This window comes from Stegodyphus dumicola, chromosome 2, assembly GCF_044657685.1.
Source record: "Stegodyphus dumicola isolate Sdum_Otavi_A_Nest chromosome 2, ASM4465768v1".
Lineage (NCBI taxonomy): Eukaryota > Metazoa > Arthropoda > Arachnida > Araneae > Eresidae > Stegodyphus > Stegodyphus dumicola.
This window is the reverse complement of record NC_140769.1, coordinates 14,925,524-14,949,630: the sequence shown is the minus strand read 5'-3', so window position 1 is coordinate 14,949,630 and position 24,107 is coordinate 14,925,524. Positions and strand designations below refer to the sequence as shown.

The 24,107-nt window shown below is 30.0% G+C and overlaps 2 protein-coding genes across 6 annotated transcripts in view; one reads left to right on the top strand and one right to left on the bottom strand.

Annotated features, from left to right (window-relative positions):
* Window positions 1-9,472, top strand: part of LOC118182230 (dynein axonemal intermediate chain 2-like) — a 36,164-nt gene extending 26,692 nt beyond the window's left edge. For 2 of the 3 annotated variants that reach the window (XM_035351556.2, XM_035351555.2), the window contains 3 exons: window positions 1,618-1,764; window positions 5,927-7,531; window positions 7,779-9,472. In XM_035351556.2, the coding sequence (XP_035207447.1) occupies window positions 1,618-1,764; window positions 5,927-6,235 (456 nt within the window). In that variant the 3' untranslated portion in view covers window positions 6,236-7,531; window positions 7,779-9,472. The remainder of the gene's footprint in view (window positions 1-1,617; window positions 1,765-5,926; window positions 7,532-7,778) is intronic. The other variant, XM_035351554.2, reaches the window with a different exon arrangement.
* LOC118182229 (uncharacterized) overlaps window positions 9,297-24,107 on the bottom strand; it is a 52,270-nt gene continuing 37,459 nt past the window's right edge. For 2 of the 3 annotated variants that reach the window (XM_035351553.2, XM_035351551.2), the window contains 8 exons: window positions 23,614-23,720; window positions 23,325-23,503; window positions 19,041-19,121; window positions 16,593-16,665; window positions 16,333-16,493; window positions 16,191-16,249; window positions 12,073-12,174; window positions 9,297-9,472 (listed from right to left, as the gene is read on the bottom strand). In XM_035351553.2, coding sequence (XP_035207444.1) covers window positions 9,361-9,472; window positions 12,073-12,174; window positions 16,191-16,249; window positions 16,333-16,493; window positions 16,593-16,665; window positions 19,041-19,121; window positions 23,325-23,503; window positions 23,614-23,720 — 874 coding nt within the window. In that variant the 3' untranslated portion in view covers window positions 9,297-9,360. The remainder of the gene's footprint in view (window positions 9,473-12,072; window positions 12,175-16,190; window positions 16,250-16,332; window positions 16,494-16,592; window positions 16,666-19,040; window positions 19,122-23,324; window positions 23,504-23,613; window positions 23,721-24,107) is intronic. The other variant, XM_035351552.2, reaches the window with a different exon arrangement.

The window sequence follows — 24,107 nt, the reverse complement described above, 5'->3', positions numbered from 1 at the left end:
TGTGCCAAAAAATCATGATTATTCCAATTCTCATATAATGAAACTGTGCATGACAGAAGGTGTCCAATGGAAATATAAAGAAAATAAAAAGTAACTAAGACCCTTAGTTACTTTAAAACTTAGACATTTAAAAATTTGAAGAAAATACATGATTATTCCAATGCTAATAACTGTCAATAAAATGTTAGAATAAGAACTGGGAATTGGTTTAAGGGAAGTGAATTACTTGTCTTCGTATAAGGTGGCAGAGACAAACTGCCGAGAATAACAATTTATGAGACTGCAAACAATATCCACTAGAAGTCATAAAAATAAAAAAGTCTCAGATTTTGATGACATATGCATTTCTTGAGCATTTTGCTTTCTAGGAGCATTCGAAGCATATTCTAGTAATCAGACAGAAAAATAAAGTTTCCCTCGAAAAAACATTGTCTCAACTCCCATGAACTCTTTTTTTTTTTTTTTTTAACTAGGCAGGCATGTTCTATCCACAGAAAACTGATTATGAAATCTGTTTGTTCTATATATCATGACAGGTTTTCACAAGGTATGAGTGTTCTAAGAATTTTTCCATATCAGCAATTCTTAGCTCTTAAGGCTTTTTGTGCGTGCTCAGTTCTGTAGGATTACATGCAGGAGGAAAAAAGCTATTCCATAGATACATTCTTGGAATTGCACATTCATAGTTAGGTGCAATATATTTTCGTACCTCAGTAAAATCCTTTTTATTTTCTTTTTTGGCTCAGCTATTATAGTCCATTGACGGTAATTTGGCAAATGACCTTGGCTGATTCCATGTTTAAAAACAAACTATTGGATTAGAAATGTTGTAAACACAAAATATGTTTGGAAACCATAATTTTTGCCATACAATTCTTTTGCTCAAAAGTACCCCTGAAAGGAGCAATGGATTTTTAAAAATTTAGAATCTTTGCTGTATATATATATATATATATTGTTTAAATCTTTATGCAAGGGCTGGGACAGAAAATGCCTCTACACATATCAGGTTTAAAAAAAGAGAGTAAGTTTAAAATAGATCTATGTTATATAGGTTTAAAATAGAGAAATGTTAATATATATGTGCAAGATAGAAAATTCAGAAGAAAAGATAAAATCCAAGTTATAGGTGTGTAATTGTTTAGATTTTAATCCATTTGTCAATGTTTGCCAATTAGGTAATTTTTTGTATTATTATTTTTTGGAACTTTTGAAATTTTTTAAGGGAATTTTCAGTGAATTTTTATATCAAAATCTGGACCTTGATAATAACAATAAACCTGTTTAACAGATCTGCTACCACAAAAATATATAAAACTTATTTCATAGCAAAAAAGCATAAATAAATTGTTCCTGCTTAATACCAAAGTATCAAATTTTCTACAAAGACTTTTTTTTAAGGCTGATGATATATATATATATATATATATATATATATATCTTGTTTTCCTTATTAGAGTTAAAACAGCCCCCAATGAAAGGAATTTTTTCAGGCAGGTAGCTCTAAAGGGTGTATTAGCAGTCAAATACAAAAATATGTATTCGAGAATAGTTTACACTGTGCGGCATGTAAAACGTTTGAGCAGATATAACTTTATATATATTTCTTGTTAATAGTTGGAAACTGATGGTTTAATATGCATCTGTCCTAAGCAAATGGGAGATCAAGTAGCTTGTGGCACTGCTATTGGCTGTATACATTTGCTGCAGGTACCTCAGTACCAGACATCTACATTAAAACATGAAAAAAATCTTGTTGCAGCAGTAAGTATATCATTAATTTTTACCTTGAATTTTATATTTTTATTATATTAGCACACTTATGAATACTTGCACTCTTTTTGACTTATTAAATGCAAGATGCATAGAAAATTTAATGAGATACAGTTTTAACTTTATTTAGGTAGGTACCATGAAAAGAAATTACTTCTGGACTGCATTTTCTTCAAATTTTTAAATGTCTAAGGGTCTTAGTTACTTTTTGATTAACTGCAGCCCCACTGAAAAGTTGCCAACTTTGGAGAGAAATATTTGTTTGGGTGTCTATGATGCATCCGCCAATCTGATACTCAATGATGCATCCGCCAATCTACAGTTCTTCTTTTTCTATACTAGACACACACATTTCATGGTTTCTGTGCTGTAGCTTTACTTATGTACACAGCAATCTGTTTTTGTTAAAAAAAAATCAGAGAATTGTACAAATTCAGCAACTTGCACAATCGTGGCACCAGAATCCTCAAATGAAAGGATAAAAAAATAAAAAGAGGTGTATGATTCCTTGTAAGACAGCGGTATCATGTTATATGTGTGCAGAAATCTAAGTCTGAGATCTCATTGAAGACAGCAAAAATTGCAATATACAGTCTATCACATTGCTAATATACTGAAATTCCCATAGAAGGGATTATAATCTGCAATCAGAATGGCACGAATGTCCGAAAAATTAGAAAGCTATCTGGTGAGATGCTACACACATCTAGGTTGGCACATAAATACTTTTGGTGATGTGATGCATTGCTTCATCAATACTTTTTGTATCTTTTTGGTGGTAGGGTGGTTAGTCAGAAAGTACTCATTATTATTATTTAATGTCTTAGAAACATTTATTGTTTTTTCTTCTGTAAGAAAGCTCATTCCTTTTTTGTTAAATATAATCTCTGTCTTTGAAGACTATAAGTAATTATTTGAAGGTAATTAATAATATAATTATTTACTGATAGATTCTTTAAAGATATAGAAAATCTTATCTTAGCTGAAAAATTCCTACCTGCAGCTAGTTTGAAATGGGGATTTCATTTTTTATGTGTAATCAAAATTTTTTAAAAAGTGCCTCTTTTTAATATATTTTGGAAGCAAGCATATATCAGTATTAAAGGACTTTAAACTATTTCATCTGATTACAGAACATCAGTATCAATTATCAATTATAATTAGAGATACGCATCTGGCATATATTTGTTAATAAGCTTAGATCCAAACACTTGGCAACAACTGGATATTTTGGATATGAGGCTGAATATTTAGCAAATTAAATATACATGCCCCTTCTCCCCCCAAAAGGAGAAGCCATTTCTTTTAATTTCAAAGTTTTATTGAATTTTTATTATTTAAAAATATTATGAAAAACTTTTTAAAATAAAAACAATGAATAAAAAATTTGCTTTTTAGGTAGAATTTTTCATTTTTATTAGAATGCTTTTTAGGTAGAATTTTTCATTAACAAAATGTTTCAGAGCTTCTTTATCGGAGATTTATACATTCGGCATTTCCAGAATTGGTAAGGTTATGCAGTAAAAATGCACTAATGTCTATAATTATCTTAACATGCATGAAATCGCTGATTTCTCAAAAACGAGCTATAATATTATGAATTGTATGGAATACATAAATGTAAAGGGAAAAAATTAAGAGTACTGCATATGATATAAAACTGTAGCATGAAACAATAAAAGTGGTATAATATGTTAAAAGGAGAGTTCAGAGGAGAAAATAAAAACTCAGATAAAAATTAAGACTTATGAATTTAATATACAGTGTGATCACCTCTGGCTTCTACGCACATATCACAATATGTTTCATAATGGCAATAATGTTGTTAACCACAGTTTAGGAAAATAAGTTTCTCTCCTTCAGCAATGTGGTCATAAAGGCATTGCATCTGGTAGGGGCAACATGTCTACATGCTTTTCCAAGGTAGTCTCCCATAAATTCTCTATCGAATTACGACCAGATTTTGTCAGCCACGGTATTCGCTCAATATCTTAATTTCCAAGGAAACTGTCACCATGGTTTACTTTACACAGATGAGCATTATCATTTATAAAAAGTCATATCCATATGCATCTCTGGGTCTTATTAAGGTTCTAAGACCGTATCCAGATATATCTGGACAAGTTACAGTCCAATTCTTGAAAACCTGTAGATGTGTATGTTGATCTGTCATTATTCCTCCCCATACCAATTATCAAAATGGTCATGTTCGAAGGAGTAATGTTTGACTCCTTCCAGATGTAAATGTGTTTATAATCAGCTGTTAAAACAAACTTTGATTTATCAGTAAAGGTAACATGGGACAATTGGCATTCCCTCCAGTTCTGATGTTCTTCCCTCTTTTGTTGTGAAGATAGTGAAATGCAGATCCTGGGCTTTCTGGCATAAAAGCATTTTTCATTAAACCTTCTGCATTCAGTTTGTTGTGATATAAAAGTTCCAGTTTCGGCTGCAAGCTCTAATTTTAACTGTTGAACAACAGTCTTCCCATTACAACAAACAGCTATTGCCAGATATCAATCTTGAGAAGCAGTTGTCATTAATTTACAACCTTGGCCTTACAATAGGCATTTTCAGAGTTATAAAATTGTTTTCATAGCCTACAGACTGTCTGTCTTTAAATATTCACAGATCTCACTGATTCCATGATTGTGTGTTCTGCTTTCTAAACAGCCGATGATTCATCACTTTACCGATTCTTTCAAATGATACTTTGGAAATATAAAAATAGCATTTTGAGTTCTTACACACTGAAATCAAATGCTATATTGAAGAGATTCAATTAGATATTCACTTTGCACAAAGCTCTTAATTTACTGTCAGATAACATAATGAATTTATTTGCATATCATTTAATCATTTTTGATTATATAATTCTAATCAGACTTGTCTTTGACACATTCCCCGCAGAAAGAGGAGTGCACCAACTGAACATTATGTGGAAAATCATTACTTTATGGCATGTAAAGATAAATTTGGACATAAGTGTAGTAATTTTTTTTTTTTTTGGCAATTCCATTACGTCTTTTCCCATGAAGCATACTTATTTTTGGGAACTCCTTTTCATAACATTCTGCCTCTGATAGAGAAATATATTTTTAGTCATATTAGATATATTAGGCCAATTAATGGCATTTATTTTTTTCAGGTGAATGGTTATGTTTTCTTTTCTGTAACTAGCCCACAAGATATTTATTCAACTACTAGAAAATTAGTTAATCATCTGGTTGTACATAAATTTATTTGAAGACTAAGGTTTCTTGCATATAACAATCAAAAATAATTTATGATTTTTATCAACACAATCTGTACTTTTGTTATTTTAAGATTTAAATTTAATAATGGTCTTGCAGCACTTTTCTTTTTCTTAAATAAGATTTTGGTGAGGAATTTCTTAAATAAGATTTTGGTGAGGAGTAAAATATAGCTACTTTATGTTAATCTCAAATCTCACCAATAAATAAAACCACTTTAAATCAAATTTTAAATTAGTGAAATCTCTTCTAGGTAACCTCCTACGATACTAGTTAGTTTCATTTTTTTTGTGAAAACAGTCATCTTAGAGAGGTGATGTCAACGCCTATATTTGTTTATGCTATTAGACATATTGGTAATTTTCAGAGGTGATCAACCGTGAGAGTGTTCACTGCAGTTCTACTGAAAAGTACTTATTCAATTCAATCATTAAAAAATGTTTATTAAAGTTTCATTCCAAAATGCTTTCATGTTATAATGGGGAGTATTTCACAATACTTAAAGTGACTGAATATTTATTTAATTTTTCTATCACTGAAATGACAAAATAACTGATTTTATTTTTTAGCAATTTCTTTGAAAGGTCTAAATAAATATTAACAACTGTTACTTAGTAGCCACTTATGCCATGAAAAGTTGCAAACTTCTCTACATTAAAAAAATGTATTTTTTAAATAAGAAAGTTTTTAAAAATTTGCAGAAATGCCAAGGAATAAATGCCATGTAACATACAAGTTTATAACAAGCAGATCCTTTCTGTGGAATTTATTTTAGCTTATTGTGTGCCATTGTTGATTTAAAATAAACTAATATTAATAAAAGTAATATCACCATAAAACAAATGCTTCATATTTATGTTTATAAAACATTTTATACTTTTAACTGAAACATTTTGTAGATGATAGACAGAGAAGCAAAGCGTGAAAAGATTCTGGAAGGAAAGACGAGAGAACAACGAATTAGAGAAGAATTTCCAGCAGAACAGTTAGAGGCAAAGGAAGTCACAGAACCAGCTGCCCAAAGCAAATTTAGTGCTGATGATAAAATAGAAAATGCTGAATATGAATCGGCAGAATTCGTTTCACAGTTCGATTCAGACTCGAATGAAGCAGATGATGACGTAGGTGAAAATGATTTCCATGAAATAACATTCATGGATATTCAGTTTAAAGATACTGTCAGAGCAGCTTTAAATACTGAAGAGTAATTGCAAAAAACTATGGTAATTTTTTCAACAGATATTTGTTTAAAAGATTAATTCTAAATATTGATTTATTTAATTCATTTTATGGACAGTGGCCAACAGTTATTTTTAACTTAGCAGTTATAAAAGACACAAAGAGATGCAAGAAAAAAGCTCTAAAATAAAACTGATCAGGGGGAAAAAACCTTTCAAATAAAAAATTTTCCCGCTACATTCTCCTGATTTAAGGCGATGTATTGGGTAAGAAGGATTATCTAATCTTTCTGTAGTTTCTATCAGATATAATATTGCTGTAGCTATTAAATACTATGATGGGTTAGGCTAGGTAATGGCTATCGGGTTGTGAAGTACTTTTTAAGCGAGATTGGTTTGTTTATATGTTATATACATTGGGGGGGGGGAATGAAAACTACCCATGCAGCCAACTTGTTAGTACATGTTTGCACTTGGATTTGAACTATTATAACATGAATAAATTTACTTAACTAAGGGTTTCATTTTATGGTAGTAACCTTTAATTGCTATTATTTGTTTCAATTAAATTTTCAAAGGGAGTAAAATGGCCCAGTATCGAACAGCGAGCACTTTTGTGTCAATCTTCCTTTAACACTTTGTGCTAATTGCTCTCATGTCACTAAGCGCTTCATGTGAGCAGCATGTAGCTGCAGAATAACTGAATAAAACACATTAATTTTTTTTTCTCGTTGCTAAACAATGAATGGGGTATGAGGTTTCTACGATAGTTGGACATATACAATAGAAATAATATCCAAACATACACAAGACAGCAGTAAACTGCCAAAGCCTTCTTCAAGCACTCATTTGCATCCATAGTGTGCAATGATGGCTGGTGCCGGATGCACATATGCATCCATGGACAACACTGATGATTTTTGTTGGAAGTGTATATGTGCCTATAGCAGTTAAAGGGTTAAGTCTTTTAGTTCTTCCATGACAGAGAAAACTCAGTTTCTTAGCCTTCAAGGAGGAATAAAAAACCAAATCTGTTTTTGAGGTTATTCTAGAATGTCAAGTCCCTTCCTACAAGGTCAAGTTGTCAGAGTGCTGGGGCAGCTCTACAACTTACACTTTTGAGGAAGGGCTGAAAAACAAGTCTTCAAGAATGCACAGCACAGCCCTTCAAAAAAGTCGGGCTTTTCATCTAATTTGCAGCAAACACTTAAAACAATGACATCAAGATATCAGGATGATGTTACATTACTAGCATTCAATGGTCTTCACTCAACCACTGATGGGGCCAATATGATGATAAGAATGAATGAATTCGCTAAAATAAAGGTAGGAAAATGCTATTAAAATAATTATAAGCATTCATTTACAAATATATAAGAATAATTTTTTACATATTATTGTAAATATTTGCATTTAATTATTTGTAATTTAGATCTTGCATGTTTTTATAGTGTTATGTATTTTTAATTTAATGCATTTTATATAGTAATTTTGTTGTGTATTTTTGTTTAATCAAATCTGTGGCTTGTGTTTGTGCTTATTTTTTATATTACATTTTAAATTTAATTTTCAGTCCTTCAGTATACAAATTGTAAAGAACGTCAAATAGAACCTGATGGGTAGAAATTCTTGTGAGAGGCCTTGGTGATATTTCGGAAGCTTTTGAAAAATGCACTTTCAAAACTCTGTGAGAAATTATTCTTGGGGCTTCTAGAAGTGCTAAGCAACTCAATACATACAGCTGCAATGGAAAAGGGTTTTATTAAGATTTGAAGGAATCTAGAGCACTCAGCAACAACCTATAGGAACTCAGCAGTACCAATAATCTGTAGAAATCTATAGCACTTAATTTTTGTGTAGACAAAAATTAATTATACACAACTTTGTTTCATCTTATTATTTTTATTCACTAAGAAGTCTAAAAACAAAATCCACAGACTCTTAAAAAAACTTCTTATGGTACTATACTGTTCACAGTATGAGAACAGTTAATACTGTTTTTCTGAGATTTGGTAGGATATTAGATAAGGATTCAAGAGAGCTATCAAGTTATCCTGTATGAAAAGAAAGGAAACCACTGGAACTGTAACTCTTAATGTAACTGGCAAAAGAATAAAATCCCAGAATACTCCCAGTTGAGGAAAAATCATACATGAGCATACTTTGATCGATGAAACAGATGTGAGCAATTCAAGCAGTAAACAGCAGATTGTGGGTTGGAAATTAAATTTCCTCGAAGTTATGTTATGCTTTACCTTATGGGTTTGCACGGATGATTTTGCCGAACTCATGTATGTTATAAATTGAATATGAGATACAGTAAATGCAGATAATACTCTCTTCACCTAGAAATTTAGGTTTAGCAATACTGAAGAGTTTGAAGGAAAAAAAAAATTACAAATACCAACTTGTTTATAACACATGACATACACAAGAGGATATACAGTGCAAAATGACTCAGATGAGAAATAACCTAATTAAGTAGATTTTGTATCAAATAATGTTAGTACTTCAGAAAATGAAGGGAAAAATTTGTTTTGTAAGCCCCTTGCTCTGTTTTTGGCTACAAAATTCAATATTCTGCAATCAGTTCTTAATTTCATTAACATAATTCTTGTAATAAACCAATATACATATAACTACGTCAATATTTTTCTTATTAATCCATTACGCAAACTGATAGTTGCCATCACTGATAGTCATTTAAAAAAAGATGATGATTCATGATGGCATCACCGATAGTCATCTTTTTTAACATGACTATCAGTGATGCCATGATGAATCATCTGGAACTGTGTATGGCTGTCTTAAGGGCCATTCACACTGGGTTTTATCTGAGCTAACAAAGTCAGTCCCGTGTGTTCACTAGCTCTGCTACACTTGAAGTTCAAATTTTTCAACTCAGTCCGCTATGAAGAAAAACTGGTTTTGGAGCTGTGGTGACTAGATAGCTTCATTAGTTTAGATAAACCCCAGTGTGAAAGGCCCTTTAGAGAGGCCTTTATTACATTTTATAACATTGGTGTCAACCTTGGAGTATGATGGCAGTTAGTTAGAAAACGGCCATGTGAAACAAGAGACATCCAGAATATATTAAATAAAGAATATATTGATTATTCGATATTTACAATAGATTTGCATAGAACAGTAATTCATTATATGGAAAACAATATGAACATAAGTAGCTGATGGATAATAACACATATCAAACATGAGAGAAAGAAATAAAATACTTTCTGATGAAAATGGTATCTTCTGTTACGAAATCTGAAAAATAAATAATTAAATACTTGTGATTTTTAATTATAAAAATACTATAATAATTAACAAACTATATTTGCTTACATTAATTACATAGAAGTTAAACTGGAAAAGAAATAAATTTTATATTTTCTACATATTTATCATTTATGTTTAATATTAAAATGCATAACTATATGCATTAATTGCACAGGTAAAAATACAAATATATAATTATAGAGCTTTGTGTACTCTTATTTCTAATAATTAATGTGATAACTTTAGTTGGAAATGTACTAAGAAAAATTTCCAAAATTTGAACTTTTTTTATCGTCCAACAAACATCACATATTTCTCTCACATCTGATAATAAATTTATTAAATTTATGTACAGATTGTTTCAAAACCAATAATCACTTAAAATCTAGCATGCTGAAAGTTCTCTCAATTGGGAAGAACAACAATGTCTTCTGATTTCGTCCTATATGATATTTTCAGTCAAATATATTGGATTGTGCCATTGAAAAGGCTAGAAATGATACCCACATAAAACATTTAAATCTCAGCAAAGCTGCAGTTTAATAACTTGGATTGTGAACAATAAGATCTTCTAATTTCATCCCATATGATATTTCAGTCAAACATATTAGATTGTGCCACTGAAAAGGCAGGAACTGATGCTCACTTAAAATATTTAAATCTCAGCAGAGTTGCAGTTTAATAACTTGGATTGTGAAGTGGCTCTCACTTCTTTCGCTCTTAAAGAAATTGGCAAGACAGTAGAGCAAAAGGTTATTTTCTTTATTGATTCCCAGGCTACCGTAATAACTAAAGATTCTGTTTATGATTGGCGATTGTTTTTAACCCTCTTTTGGAAAGTTTGGAATCGCATTAGTTTACAATTCCTAGCCACTGTGTCATTATTAGAAATGTCCTGGCTGAGACATTATCTTATTTCCTATTGTTAAGAAGTTTATTAAATTCGGTATCAATGCACAGTGATGAAATATTAAAATGACTCTTTGCTAGTGTATGATAAAATATTAAAATTTCTGTAGGGATTTTATTAAGACATGCTGGGATTCCTTATTGAGAGTTGCAGTTTCTGATTATCTGCCTAGAGATATCTATAATCTATCATGGCGAATTTTAATTTTAGAACTGTCCACTTATTTGCAAAAACATCTCTACTGTTTGGGTCCAGTTGACTCATCAAAATGATGTTGAAGATATTTATGCTTTATTGGAGGCAATAAAGTTACAAGAACCAACACAGTATTTATAAATTTACAGGATTAGTTCGAAGGTTTAAATATAGAACCTTTTTCTTCAGCTGTAGAAGTGCAATACTTGCACTTTATGAACATTATACTGATTCTTATTGCTTTAATTAATCCATTAATCTTTATTCGGTATGTTATTATAACTCAAATATGCTTATATTTTACTTGTTTCTAGACTTCACTGAGTTGCCTGACAGAGGCTGTCTGAAAAGGCAAGCTTTGGCATAGAATTGGAGGGGAGGGGAATGGTACTGGCATAATGTCATTTTTCACAACTGGCATGCATGACCTCTGGCCACTGATGGGTGTTTTCCATCCCACATATTGATTATTCAGAGGTCATTGTGGGATCTGAACATGGGGATAAACACAGTAGCAAAAATGTGCCCAGTTAATAGACAAGTATCAAAATCTCTTTATAAAGGTCATTCTCATTGTTTTACTTTGTCACTTATCATTTATCTAATTTCTATTTAGCAGTATATTTATAATGCTAAATAATATAGAATAGAAAAGGTAGCTGCATACCATCTTCAATGTGAGCTGCCAACTGATAGTCTGCTAAGTGTATGATAATGCAATACAAACAGGGTCAAAATATTGCATAATTATGATCCATTATGCAAACATTCAGTAATGCTTATTAACATTAAAATGCTAGTCTTCTATTTCTATTAGTAAAATTCCTAATTATAATAAATGGAGAATAGCATGATGCTAGCGTTATGAATGAAAGCACTTTATATTTTCGAAATATAAAAAAATGACTGAAGAATATTCTGCTAATTATACACAATATATAATGAACTGGTTTTATTTTTTAAAAACACTTGTTCCACTATCATTTTTCTAACCATGCTGCTAAAATTATGCATCATATAAAACAGATTAACAGAAATCAGATACATTCACCAACATGTACTCTAGTCAGTAGTAAAATTAAATGGTGTTAATTTCAAATGAAAAAAAGCTCAGAGTGTTTTAGGAGGAAAAACTATGGCTCCATTCTTTAGATACAAGAAGACTGTAACATTTGTCTCTTGAAAGGCAAAGTTCTTTTTATTTGAAAATGTAAAATAAAGGAGCTTTATCTTTTGTAAAACAACTAGCAATTTTCAATTAAAATAAAGACTAAGTTCTTACAAGTGTTGCCAGTTATTAAACTTAAATAAGCTCATAAAATAAATTCAAAAGAACACAGCATTTTCCAGTTTTATTAACATTTTATGCTGAAAATTTAGCACTTTTAATTATAAAGTTTATTTGCTTTTGTTTCAATTTTATTAAAACACACATTATATATGCTAATTAATGACATTAAATAGATTGAGAAAATTAACTTACAAATAAATTAAAATGATGCATAGAATAATGTAACTTGCATTCACTCCAATGGTAATAACTTGCTTTATATTCCAATCATGTGACATTTTCAAATTGCTGCTGCTGAAAAAGAATGATAATGTAGCAACATAGTCCCAGAATACATTTCTTGAATATATAAGAAATCAGATAATTTGACAATTAATACCAGACTATAAAAACATCATATAACTTAAAACAAAAATTAAAAGAAAAAAGTGTTAAAAATAATATGAAAAAGTGATGCCTCAATTTATTTTATTGGGGATGATGTTCATGGTTGGATCAAAATCCCAGTTAATCCAAGAGCAATTAAAAATGCAGCAAAGAGGAATAATCCAAATACTAGTTGACAACAGAAAGGGGAATTTCAAGCAGTATAATCAGGAAAATAAGTTCACATTGTAAATCAAATCGGCAATCAAAACAAAAAGAAAACATTATAAATGACATTAAAGAAAATATTTACAACGAACTTGAACAATTCAGGTTAAAATAACACACCGAACAACGATTATTTTAGAAGTCAAACAACAAAAATTAGCGTTATATTTATAAATTTTCAGGATTAGTTTCGATGGTTTAACTAATCCTGGAAAATTTACAAATATAATACAGATTTTTGTTGTTTGACTTCTGAAATAAACTTGAAAAATGTTTTGAGTTTAAACTCAAGTAAAAGAGATGCTTATAACTTTTTTTGTATTTTTATTACAAAGTGTGTATAGAGTCTTATATTATATACAATCAAATTATGTACTATTGTGGAAGGAAATAGCTTCCACATACTATGACAGAGATGGCCAACCTGCGACTCCCGAGCCATATGTGCACTATGCGAAGGATTACTTGTGGCTCTCGATAAATGTACCCGAGTTCCCTTTTCATTTTTGTGTTATTATATTTAAAAAAATTATTATCATTCCATATGTGTTTCAAAATGACTTTTAAATTACTGTCAACAAATATGAAAGACTAAGTGCAATGTTGTAGCAAATATAATTTCCATCCAAGTTAAGAATGATATAACTCATCGAAAACTGCATGAACGAACCTAAACAGTGGTGTAACAGTTTCGTTCATCAGATTTTCTTCCCCTGCGACTGCCTTGTGAATTATGACAACATACTTATTTGAATCATTTTACTCCACTTTAAAATTTGTGAAATCCAAACACCGATCAGTGTTAACTAACAGCATCTCAAAAAATTACTGAGAAGTGCTGTCACCAATTATTCACCAAATTTTAAAGAATTATCAAGAGAAGTAAAATAAATGTGTTTAATTTTTAATATTTAAATTCAATACACACATTTTGTACTTTTATTTATATGTTTTTTAATAAATATAATTTCTGTAAAAAAATTTGTTAATACCTTTTTTGCATACCTTTTAAATACATATTTCATTGTGGCTCGTGAAAAATTCCAAATTTTGAAAAATGGCTCAGTCTATCAAGGACTTGGTCACCCCTGTACTATGACATGATTTGCTTTGGTCATGTCATCCTACAAATTGTTCTTTTCCTTTTTGTGGGTAGTTTTTTTGTTACTAATAGTTTATTATCACAACTCTTCCATTCCTCCACAATAAACATACTTAACTCTTTTTTTTTTTGGCCAGGCCTCAGTTAATTGGAAGTTTAATGTAGTACCAAATAGCTTTCATGAGATATAAAGAAAGATTTGAGGTAATTTATAAATTTACATAAATTGTGAAATTAAATTGGGATTGTTAATTATTTGAATACTTCATTTTTATTTGGAATATACTATATTTTTAATTACAAATTTTCTATGGCTATATGCAGAATATCTGTATATAAATATTGAAAAATTTAAAACTAATAATATGGGAAAGAATCAACATGGCTAGAGTTAATTTTTAATAAATACTAATAATCAGTTTTTCTTCTAATATTATTAGAAAACAAATGTATACAATTCATTTTCCTGTTTTAATTCTTATATTTAATATCCAATACTAAAAACTTTCTCTGCAAACATTAATATATGACACTGCTAATTCTTAAAACAACTTACAATAAAAATATAAATGTTTGACATAAAAATTACGTCTGTTTGAATAGCCAATTCAGTAATAAATTATTCACTCCTTTTTAATACTTGTGCACATATCCATAAATATAATTAAGACACACTTGACCAGCAATTGGGTGTTTAATTTTGTAACAATGCTGATAATTTGAAAGCAATATATAGTAGAAAGAAAATGAAATATTTGCTCAGTGTTGTACTTGAGATTGTGTGGATTTTAAGAGTTTCATTAATTTCAGGTTATATAATAATAATAATAAAACATCCGATTTAGATCATAATATAATATTCTAAATGACAAAAACTGAAATACTCATAACAAAAATTATACACACTGTTAGCATAAATATTATTTTAAAATTTATGTGTGATATAACCTATTAAATGACTGGAATTTAATGCATGTTGAAGTAATCATATTTGCAAGGAATATACAAAGCTGTACAGGAAAAGAAAATAAAAAAGATCATATTCTTATTTTACTGATAATGAGTTATTTTAATTTTAAACCTTATGGCTTAACTATTAAATTTTTATGATTACCAATGATACCAATTACCAATGATATGTTGCACATTGAAATGGAATTTTACAAACTGTACTAAATATTTTAAACCTCTTAGCTGAAAATGTGGACAAATCTCTTACAAAAAAAAAAAAAAAAAAAAAAAAAAAAAAAAAAACTCCCATAATCATTATTTTGAGCAGAGTTCATTTATTACAGATTAATCATATATTTAGTTAGCAGAAATTGTTTTACAGTTTGCAAATCATTGTAGTTTGCTGCATATAAGAAAACATGAACAGAATAATTTCTTCAATATCATAACATCTCTGAGTTTTTGAATTTTAAAAAAGTTTGCTGCATGCATAATCGTGTTGTACAGTGAATGAACTGGAACAATGTTTGGAACCTACCAATCAAAAATCTTTTATCATTAGCAACCTCTGGCATTCAATGACTTTTAAATTAACTTGCACTTACAAGATTGTGAAATGATTTGACAGAGAATTTAATTTCATCATGGATTATTATTTTTTTAAATAATAATAAAAAGAAATCTTCTGTTAAAATAGAAATGTACTTAATTCAAAGCATCAGGATTTATGTCATATTATGAAAAGAATTTCTTTTTTAGTATTCGATTAGATTTTTAACGTAATGAAATTTGTACAGATATTTGAATTGCAACGAAACCTCTCATGGGGACTAAGATGATCATTTAGTATTCTAAAGTATTAAAATCATAATTAAATAATAGTATTGAATATTACCAATAGTTATGTTCTCTAAGGAAATCACTTCTACAGAATATAATGTCTAGAACCATATATGTTTATCTTGAAGAGGTTTCATTGTACATGCCAAAAAAATTTGTTGTGAAGTCTCTGGTAAAAATTTGAATCTTTATAGCACATTATTATTAGCTATGGGTTCCCAGAGATCACTTTTATAAACTATACTAGAGGTACAGGAAGAAATTTGCACTTCATTAAAATAAATAACAGCTGCATAGAGATTAATAGCTATAAACAGCCAATGGAGAAAAACTGATTAGGCAAATTCTTTTTAATATAGGAAGAGTATTGCAGATCACCAAAATCACGCTCAGTGCAAAGTGTAAAGTAGTAATCAATGAGCAGAAAAGTTCAATACAATCACACTACTATTCTGAACTGAATCACTGAACTAATTCTTAGCATCAGTGCTCACTGACGAAGGAAACCTGTTAAGAGGGTTTCAGCCTATATCTCAGGTTCTACCTGAACTACTGTTATAATTCAAATACTGACACATTTAGAATTACAAGATCTACAATGCAGTACATGAAATAAGCACTGAAAAACCTAAGACGTAGCAAAAAATTCAGCTAAGCAAAAAATATATAATAAAATTATTATTTAAAATGTAAATAAACATTAAACATAAAACATTATAAAAACACATGAAAACCAAAATACAATCAAATAAACACTTTTACAATAATATATATGATAAAAATTGGCAACAAATTCTGTTATAAAAATAATTATATATCGTACCTGTTTTTTTCAGACATATTAATTTTACGAGATTCTTCCTTTTTATGAATGTAATTGGACTAAAAAGAAAAAATAGTATATGTTAAAGTAATAGTTTATGCTATTATGAATGATCATTATTTCAAACAAATTCAACAAATACCTTTTTTATCTTTGATAACTTTGGAATCAAATAATTTTCTCTAGAAAATAGAATTTGTTTTTCTATTTCTTCATCTTCCTCAAAATTAAAAGTGTAATCGTTTGAGATGAAGCTAAAATGCTTTAATTGCCACAGAGTTACCACATCATGTAAATGATCATCTGTAAATAACAAAACATTAAAAAAAAGTGAGACAATACAATCACATTTTTATCAATGTAAATGCCAACTGTTATTAATAGTAGACACTCTGTACTTACTTAGACTGTATTCATTATGAAAATCCAGTAAATAAAATGGAAAATTATAAACCACTGAATTTGATGGCTGTACCTGAAATTAAATGTTTCATTTTACATTGAGGTTTTCAGACTAGGAATTTGTATAATAACACCATATAATTCCATGTGTAAAAGCCAAGAATTTTCAACACATTTTTTATTGCTGAAATTTGGAGGTCAGCTATATAAGTTAAAAATGACTCATAAATAAATTAATCACAAAAAATAATTGAAAATAACTAAAAAATATTATTAGTCTAAAGGGTCAACTTTGCTTAGAAGGGCTATTAATTTCGTTTTGGCATTTTGCATTAAATCACTTTTCAGATTGTTGCCACAAAATATTTGGAATTTGTTTTGTTGTCTAGTTCGTATTTTGTAAAACTTTAATGAAGTTTTGATTAACAAACTCAACGATTTGGAAGCGAGCAATGGCAAGACTGTACATGAAAAACAAAATTATCTCCAGTAGAGGTAGTGTGTATAAAAAATTCTAAAGATATGCTCTTTTAAAATTATTTTGTGATATTGCTGTTGAATTGAATTTTATGGTTTAAGTGTGAAGAGCATGATATTTAACACACAAAATGCACAAAAAACCACACAAAATATTAAAAAGGCCCCTTTGGGCACACTATAAAAATCTGGGGAAAAAAATGTGAAAGGTTTCAGATTTTAAATTACGTACAAAGGGGTAACGTTTTGTGTGTTACTTTTATTTATTAAATATCATGTTCTACGTAGTCAAACCATAAAATTCAATTCAACAGCAATATCACAAATTAATTTTAAAATCAGCATATCTTTAGAATTTCTGATACAGAGTCTCGATGGAGATAAAAAAAAATAAATTTTTTTTGATTGCAGCGTTGCCATTGCTCGCTTTGAAATCGTTTGATTTTAATACAAAATTCGTTTAGTTTTTTAATACAAAATTCGTTGAAGTGTTACAAAATATGAAATCGATAATAAAACAAATTTCAAATTAGGACATCCACATGCCCACATTCTATGGAAGATCACGTTATTCGAATTTTGATGGCTCTTGGTACCACTGTTTTATCACAATGCGAGAAACATACATACATACATTTATGCAGATTCTTCATTATTTAATTTCTTTAAATATAAGACGGAACAATAATATATGGTGGCAACGATTTAAAAAGTGATACAGACTTTTAAAGTTTTCAACGCAAAATTCCAAAACGAAATTAATAGCCCTTCTGGGCAAATTGCCCCTTTGGACTAAAAATTCAAATTAAGACTAATAATTAATAATAATGTTAAATGAAGTCATCTAAACTCATAAGTAATGGAGACAAATGAAATAGAAGAGAAAATTTATTATTATTTTTTTTTAATTTAATATTTATTTTTAAATATTCTTTTATTACATTAGTTATTGCTAATATCGATTTTTATTCAAAAAACATTCATGAAAATAAATAAATAAAAGAAAATCAAGTAAAGAAGTTATTAGTCACCTCATTCCAAGAAAGATTGTTGTTTACAGTATCCATGATATTGTACAAAAATCTCTAATGGATTGTTCATCTTTTCTATTGGTTTTATAAGTCAGTTGTTGGAATGTATGCTACAGATATAAATATATGCTTTAAATTTGAAATTATGCCTTGATCCATTAGTTGGATTAACGAAGTTGTGTTTGGTGGTTAGAAATCCACTTCTACTGGAATGTATACTGTTAAACTGGATGACTTGGAGCATTGTTAATAAAAAGTAAAGCTTTTGTTTCCATTTTCTTAAATTCACAGTCACAGTTAGCAAATGGGCAAAAATATTTGGTAAACTGAAACTCGAAAATTTTCATAGCGATTCAAGATTTTTCATTGGACTCCCAAATTCCTGGTAAAGATGATTTTGAAATTTTCTTCAATGCTTTTGGATTTTTGAAATAATAAACAAGCAGAGATTTTAAATTAAAGTCCCCTTTAGTGTTACCACCTTGTAGAAGTGTTAAATGATGTTTTGCAGCTTTAAATGCCAAACCAACTCAGCAACATCTATGCCACATGCGATTTTAGGAAATACCAATACCATCACAAAATATTGAAACAGTATTATGCAAATATTTAAAGATCATTATTAATTAAAATACATGTGAATATAATTAAGGAAGAAACTTAATAATCATTCTGCAATTTTCAATGATTATAATGAATGTAAATTCTAAACTATATTTATTACTTAACAATCTGCATTTATTACTTTTTAGTACATAATTGATCTAAATTAGATGATTACATGAAACAGTGTTTTGTTAAACATCTTTCTACAATATAAAAATTTTAGAATTCAATGTTGCAAGTTTTGCATTTTTAAAAAGAGGTAATGATTTCCTACTCTTTTTTCAGAAATAATATTTTATATCTGAGGAAAGAAAAATATAAATAAATAGATTACCTGAGTTATCTGTAACATCCAATGCCCAGGTTCCATTGTACCACATTTAATAGTGATGGGATATATTTTCCAAAATGTTTCCTTGAAATCAAATATAAATTACTTTAACAAAAAATTATACTCAACTGAAACATTTTATTATAATATTAGAAATAGAGTTGAAAATTATTTTCATAATGGTATAAATAACTACATGAGCCCTGGCTTTTCACACATACAAGGTGCACAAGAAAAGTTAACATAAACAATGAAATTACAAAGAATAAAATTTTTCTTGATTCATGTTTTTTTGTTCCAGACTATCAGTTGTCAGTAAGGATTGGATGATTATGAGTAGTCTCTGGAAAGAAAGGTGATAGTCTATGTTGTCTGCACCAGGATAAACAACAGCGATATTGTAGATAAAGATGCCACAGAGAGGACAATTCAAGAAATCAGGAAGCAGTTGGTGGATTCAAATTATGATTATGTTTTGGCTGCTAGAAGGACATAAGATAAAGTTGAATATATGGTAAGAAGCGTTATGCCCTCACACATTTTTTAAGAAAAGTCTGAGAGTGTACTAAAATGTTTCAGCAAATATAATGAAGCCTTGGACTGAAGAAATTTCCATAGGAAGACCGTGTAAGTTACACATAGACTCTGCACCAGCATACAATGGTCTGAAAAACTTAGAAGTGACTTGAGAACATTTCCTCGGCCATGTTCCCCTGATGTGTGGTCTACAAATTCATTAGACTGCAGTCCTCTTGATGTGTGGCTGAAATGATCACTGATGAAATTGCTTGTAAAACTAAAAAAGACCTGTCCTGAAAAAGAATATATGCTGGGCATTTCAAGATTTGTCAACTGGGGAAGATAAAATGTGCCTATTCTTACTTGTAGGGTCATCTGGTGGCTACAATTAATGGAGAAGTGGGTTTCATGGAGTAAATTCCCTAAAGCTTTTGTTTCTGGAATTTTAAACAAATATGAAAAATTAGAACTTTCCCAGATGTATTTCCTATGCTAATTCTATTTCATCCTGTGTAACCTCCATCTAAGCTAGTTTTACAGTCAGAGTTCACCAAAACATCATTCTTTGGGCAGACAGCTCTTTCAAACTTACTTAATAAATTAAAGCAGCCATCTAGTACCTAACCCGTTGAATTATCTAAATAATCATGTATATTTTCTTATTATCTTGTGGCAATCTGACGTTTGACTGCGTGTGCAGCCAATCCAGGTCATGTGGTTTATGTAAAAACTGCTAGCATGGCAGTGAACTCGCTCACTTCGCCCTTAGCTGCATGAATTTTAGTTTAGTGGGTTTGGTTATTCGTTCTGTTATTTCAGTTGTGTTTAAAGTTATGGTGTGTGTGAATAAAAGTTATGTTTAAAGAAAAGGAGTCATGTCAATTCAAGGATATAGACCAAGACCTAACCACCACGCCACCATAATCTTCTCCTTGGAAACACTGGCGATATCAAGCGGCTATCAGAATTTGGTGCCAATCAAAAATTTTCAGCAGTAGCTAGTATAAGAATTGTATCTGGTTTCTAATACAGCAGAATCTACTTTCAGAACATAATCATAATAGACTTGAATAGAAATAATTAATGATATTTATGATAAATAAAATTTAATAATACTTATTTAATAATAGCATTTCAAAGCTGATGTTTATCTGATTTCAGCTACACAATAATATTACAGCCAGTTTTTCTCTGTCTTGTGCATGATTCTACATTTTTAAAAATAATAATCAGCATGCTCCTTTGTTAAGCTCACCATAGCTGAGTAGATGAGACTGCTAAATACTGGTAGTTTGAGCCAGGTTTGAACCCTGGCAAATAAATGGACTGTCTGCACAGGACCTTTTGTGGTAATGTTCTAAATCCAAAAAATATCACTACTGATAGTGAAGAAAGTGATAGATACAGTGGATGGACAAAAATATGGAAACACCTTGTGAAATGCATGTTTAAAAAGAAAGATTGATTTTAATGAAATATGTAGGTGGCGCTGGCATTTTTGACTACTGACGCCACCTATACAACTTCGTAAATGTGCTAAACAGTTCAGTTGTTGTCGGAGTACTGTTATGTGAGGTTGTCATTGCATTATGTCAGAGTTAAGTTAACAGACTTCGAAACGTGGGCAAATTGTTGGAGCACGTATGGTAGGTGCTTCCGTAAGCAAGGTAGCCGAGGTGTTTAGTGTTTCAAGAGGTACTGTATCAAAGATTTATTCCGCATATTTGAAAAGCAGAAAAACATCATCTGCTAAATCACAGCGCGGACGAAATAATAGCATTTCAAAGCTGATGTTTATCTGATCCTGAGTGATCTTGACAGACGATCATTAAGGGCAATTGTGACGAAAAATAAGAAGACCACAGCTGCAAAAGTTACTGCTGAAATGAATGTTGTGTTACCGAACCCTGTGAGTACCAAAACAATTAGAAGGGAGCTTCATAAACAGGGAATTGCTGGCCGTGCTGCAATTGAGAAGCCACTCATCAGTGATGCTAATGCCCGTAACAGGAAAAGGTGGTGTTTAAGTCATAAAGGCCTGGACTATAGAGCAGTGGAAGCGAGTAATATGGTCTGACGAGTCTTCTTTCACATTGTTTCCCACTTCTGGCCGAGTTTACGTCTGGAGAACGCCATCTCAAGCCTATAATACAGACTGCTTGTTGCCAAGAGTGAAACATGGCGAGGGTTCTGTTATGGTTTCGGCAGCCATATCGTGGTTCTCTGCTAGCCCCATGATAACTGTGTCAGGGCACATGACTGCCAAGACTCATGTGAACATTTTGGCAGATCAAGTTCATCCCATGGTACAAACTTTGTTCCCCGATGGTGATGGTGTCTTCCAAGACAACAAAGCCCCTGTTCACACAGCTCACATTGCTCAGGACTGGTTTTCTGAGCACGAGGATGAGTTGTCCCATCTTCCCTGGCCACCACAGTCACCAGACCTGAATATTATCGAACCTTTGTGGTCTACATTGGAACGGAAAGTGCGTTCTCGTTATCCACCGCCAACATCGTTATCTGAACTTGCCACCGTTTTGCAGGAAGAATGGTATAATATTCCCTTGGCAAACATACAGGAACTGTATTTATCCATTCCGAGAAGACTGCAAGCTGTTTTGGATGCCAACGGTTTTCCTACACCATATTAAGCAAAGAAACATGTTTTTTTAAAGGTGTTCCCATATTTTTGTCCAACCCCTGTATGTTTCTGAGAATGAAAAAAATTTCAACTGAAATTAGTGGGAATTCTCAACATGGAAATTACAAGATTTGAATGATGGAACTTAGTAACTGAACAAGAAATTATGTCTATCTATAGAATTAGAGAAAGAACTAGCACAAAAATTGAAGCAGCTTAAAAAACATACGGTGAAAAAAATATTTAATAAATCAAACAACTACTGAGAATTTTTCTGTAAATTTTGATTCCCTTAAGGTCATAAATGCTTCATATTTTTAATTTTAGAATTTCTGCATGTCATCTTACTAGGTTAAAACTGAAGATCTAAAATCTGAAAAAATTTCAAATCTGGAACCGCCAAAATTCCAATGAGTCTGGATCTGACTTTGTACTGCAATTAAAATTATATTAAATGAAAATGATTCCATTAAATTTAAATTTCTTTGAAATTTCCATAACAAAAGCAGGATTGGACCTCAAAAGGGCAGTTTTTATAAGTCGTATAGCATATACATAAGGAACATTGTACCACATAGCTGAAAAATAATGTATACTCTTATTAATGGATCTATTAATTAATTAATTTCATAACCCATTTAATTAAAATTTTACTAGCTAACTCAAATACCTGCCAAGAATATTTACTTTAAATACAGATGTGGTGACAAATTTACTCAGTTTTTTAAGCTTTTATATAATTGTACAACTCTAAATTGTATAACTGTTAAATTGTAAAATTTGTAAAAAATATATTTTGCTCATAACATCATTAAATCATTAAACTAGAACATTTTTTGTAAAACATAAAAAATTTACAAAAAATTGGCAAATATGATATTATTTTTGATAACATTAACATACAAAATTATCATTAACAGGACAGCAATTTTATTTTTTTAATAAGTAGACAGAATAAAAATATCATAAGTTTAAAAAACCATAAAAACCAAAATCTGAATTTTCCATAATATTTATTTTAAGGCATAAAATCTCAGAATAATAAATAATAAACTTTATGAACACTAGAAGTTAAACTAAATTAAGTCTTCTTAGTAGTAATTTCTTTGTTAAAACTTTTTTACCTCTTCAGTTTCCAGATTCATACTACTTGCAGACAGATTTTTATTTTCAATATAATCTTCCAAGTAGAGAGTTTCATTTTTAACACATCTGATATTTTGATCTGGTGAAATTAACTTGAGCATCACTTTAACTGGACTTTTCCGATCGCTGAAGTATAAAGGATCACCAACAAATCCATCTAAATAAATAAATTTTTTGAAAATGAGAATTGATTATTTATTTGTAGCAATATTAATTTCAAGTTATTTAATATGTTAAAGAACATGAAGTTGTTAATTAAATATTAACCTCTGCAATCCAGACTTTCTGTCTCACGAGCAATAAGAACAATGATGAAGACTCCATCACTAAATGCTGGAGCATAGGGTAGAGGCAAACTTTGAGTAAAATCAAATCTGAAAATACATAAGAAATCAGAAAATAAATTATGGCCATTTTAATAATAACAATCACATCAAAATTTTTGTGTAAACCACAACTGCAATAAAAAAAATTCCACATACAGTCAAACCTCATTAACAAACCATCCATGTAACCATTTTCTTTCAAATAACTTATTATTCAGAGTGATTTGAAGTTGTAAGAATAGGCCTTTTTTCAAAACACACAAGCAAAATGAATAAATAAATAGAATCATAAAGAATTTTCATTAAGCATTAAATATGTGTTCTTAAGTCTTTATAAAAGCAACAATAAAAGACAATAAACATAATACTGGAAAGAATAATATTTTAATATTTTGAAATTAATCTTTAACTTCTGGAATAAGCCAATAGCTCTTC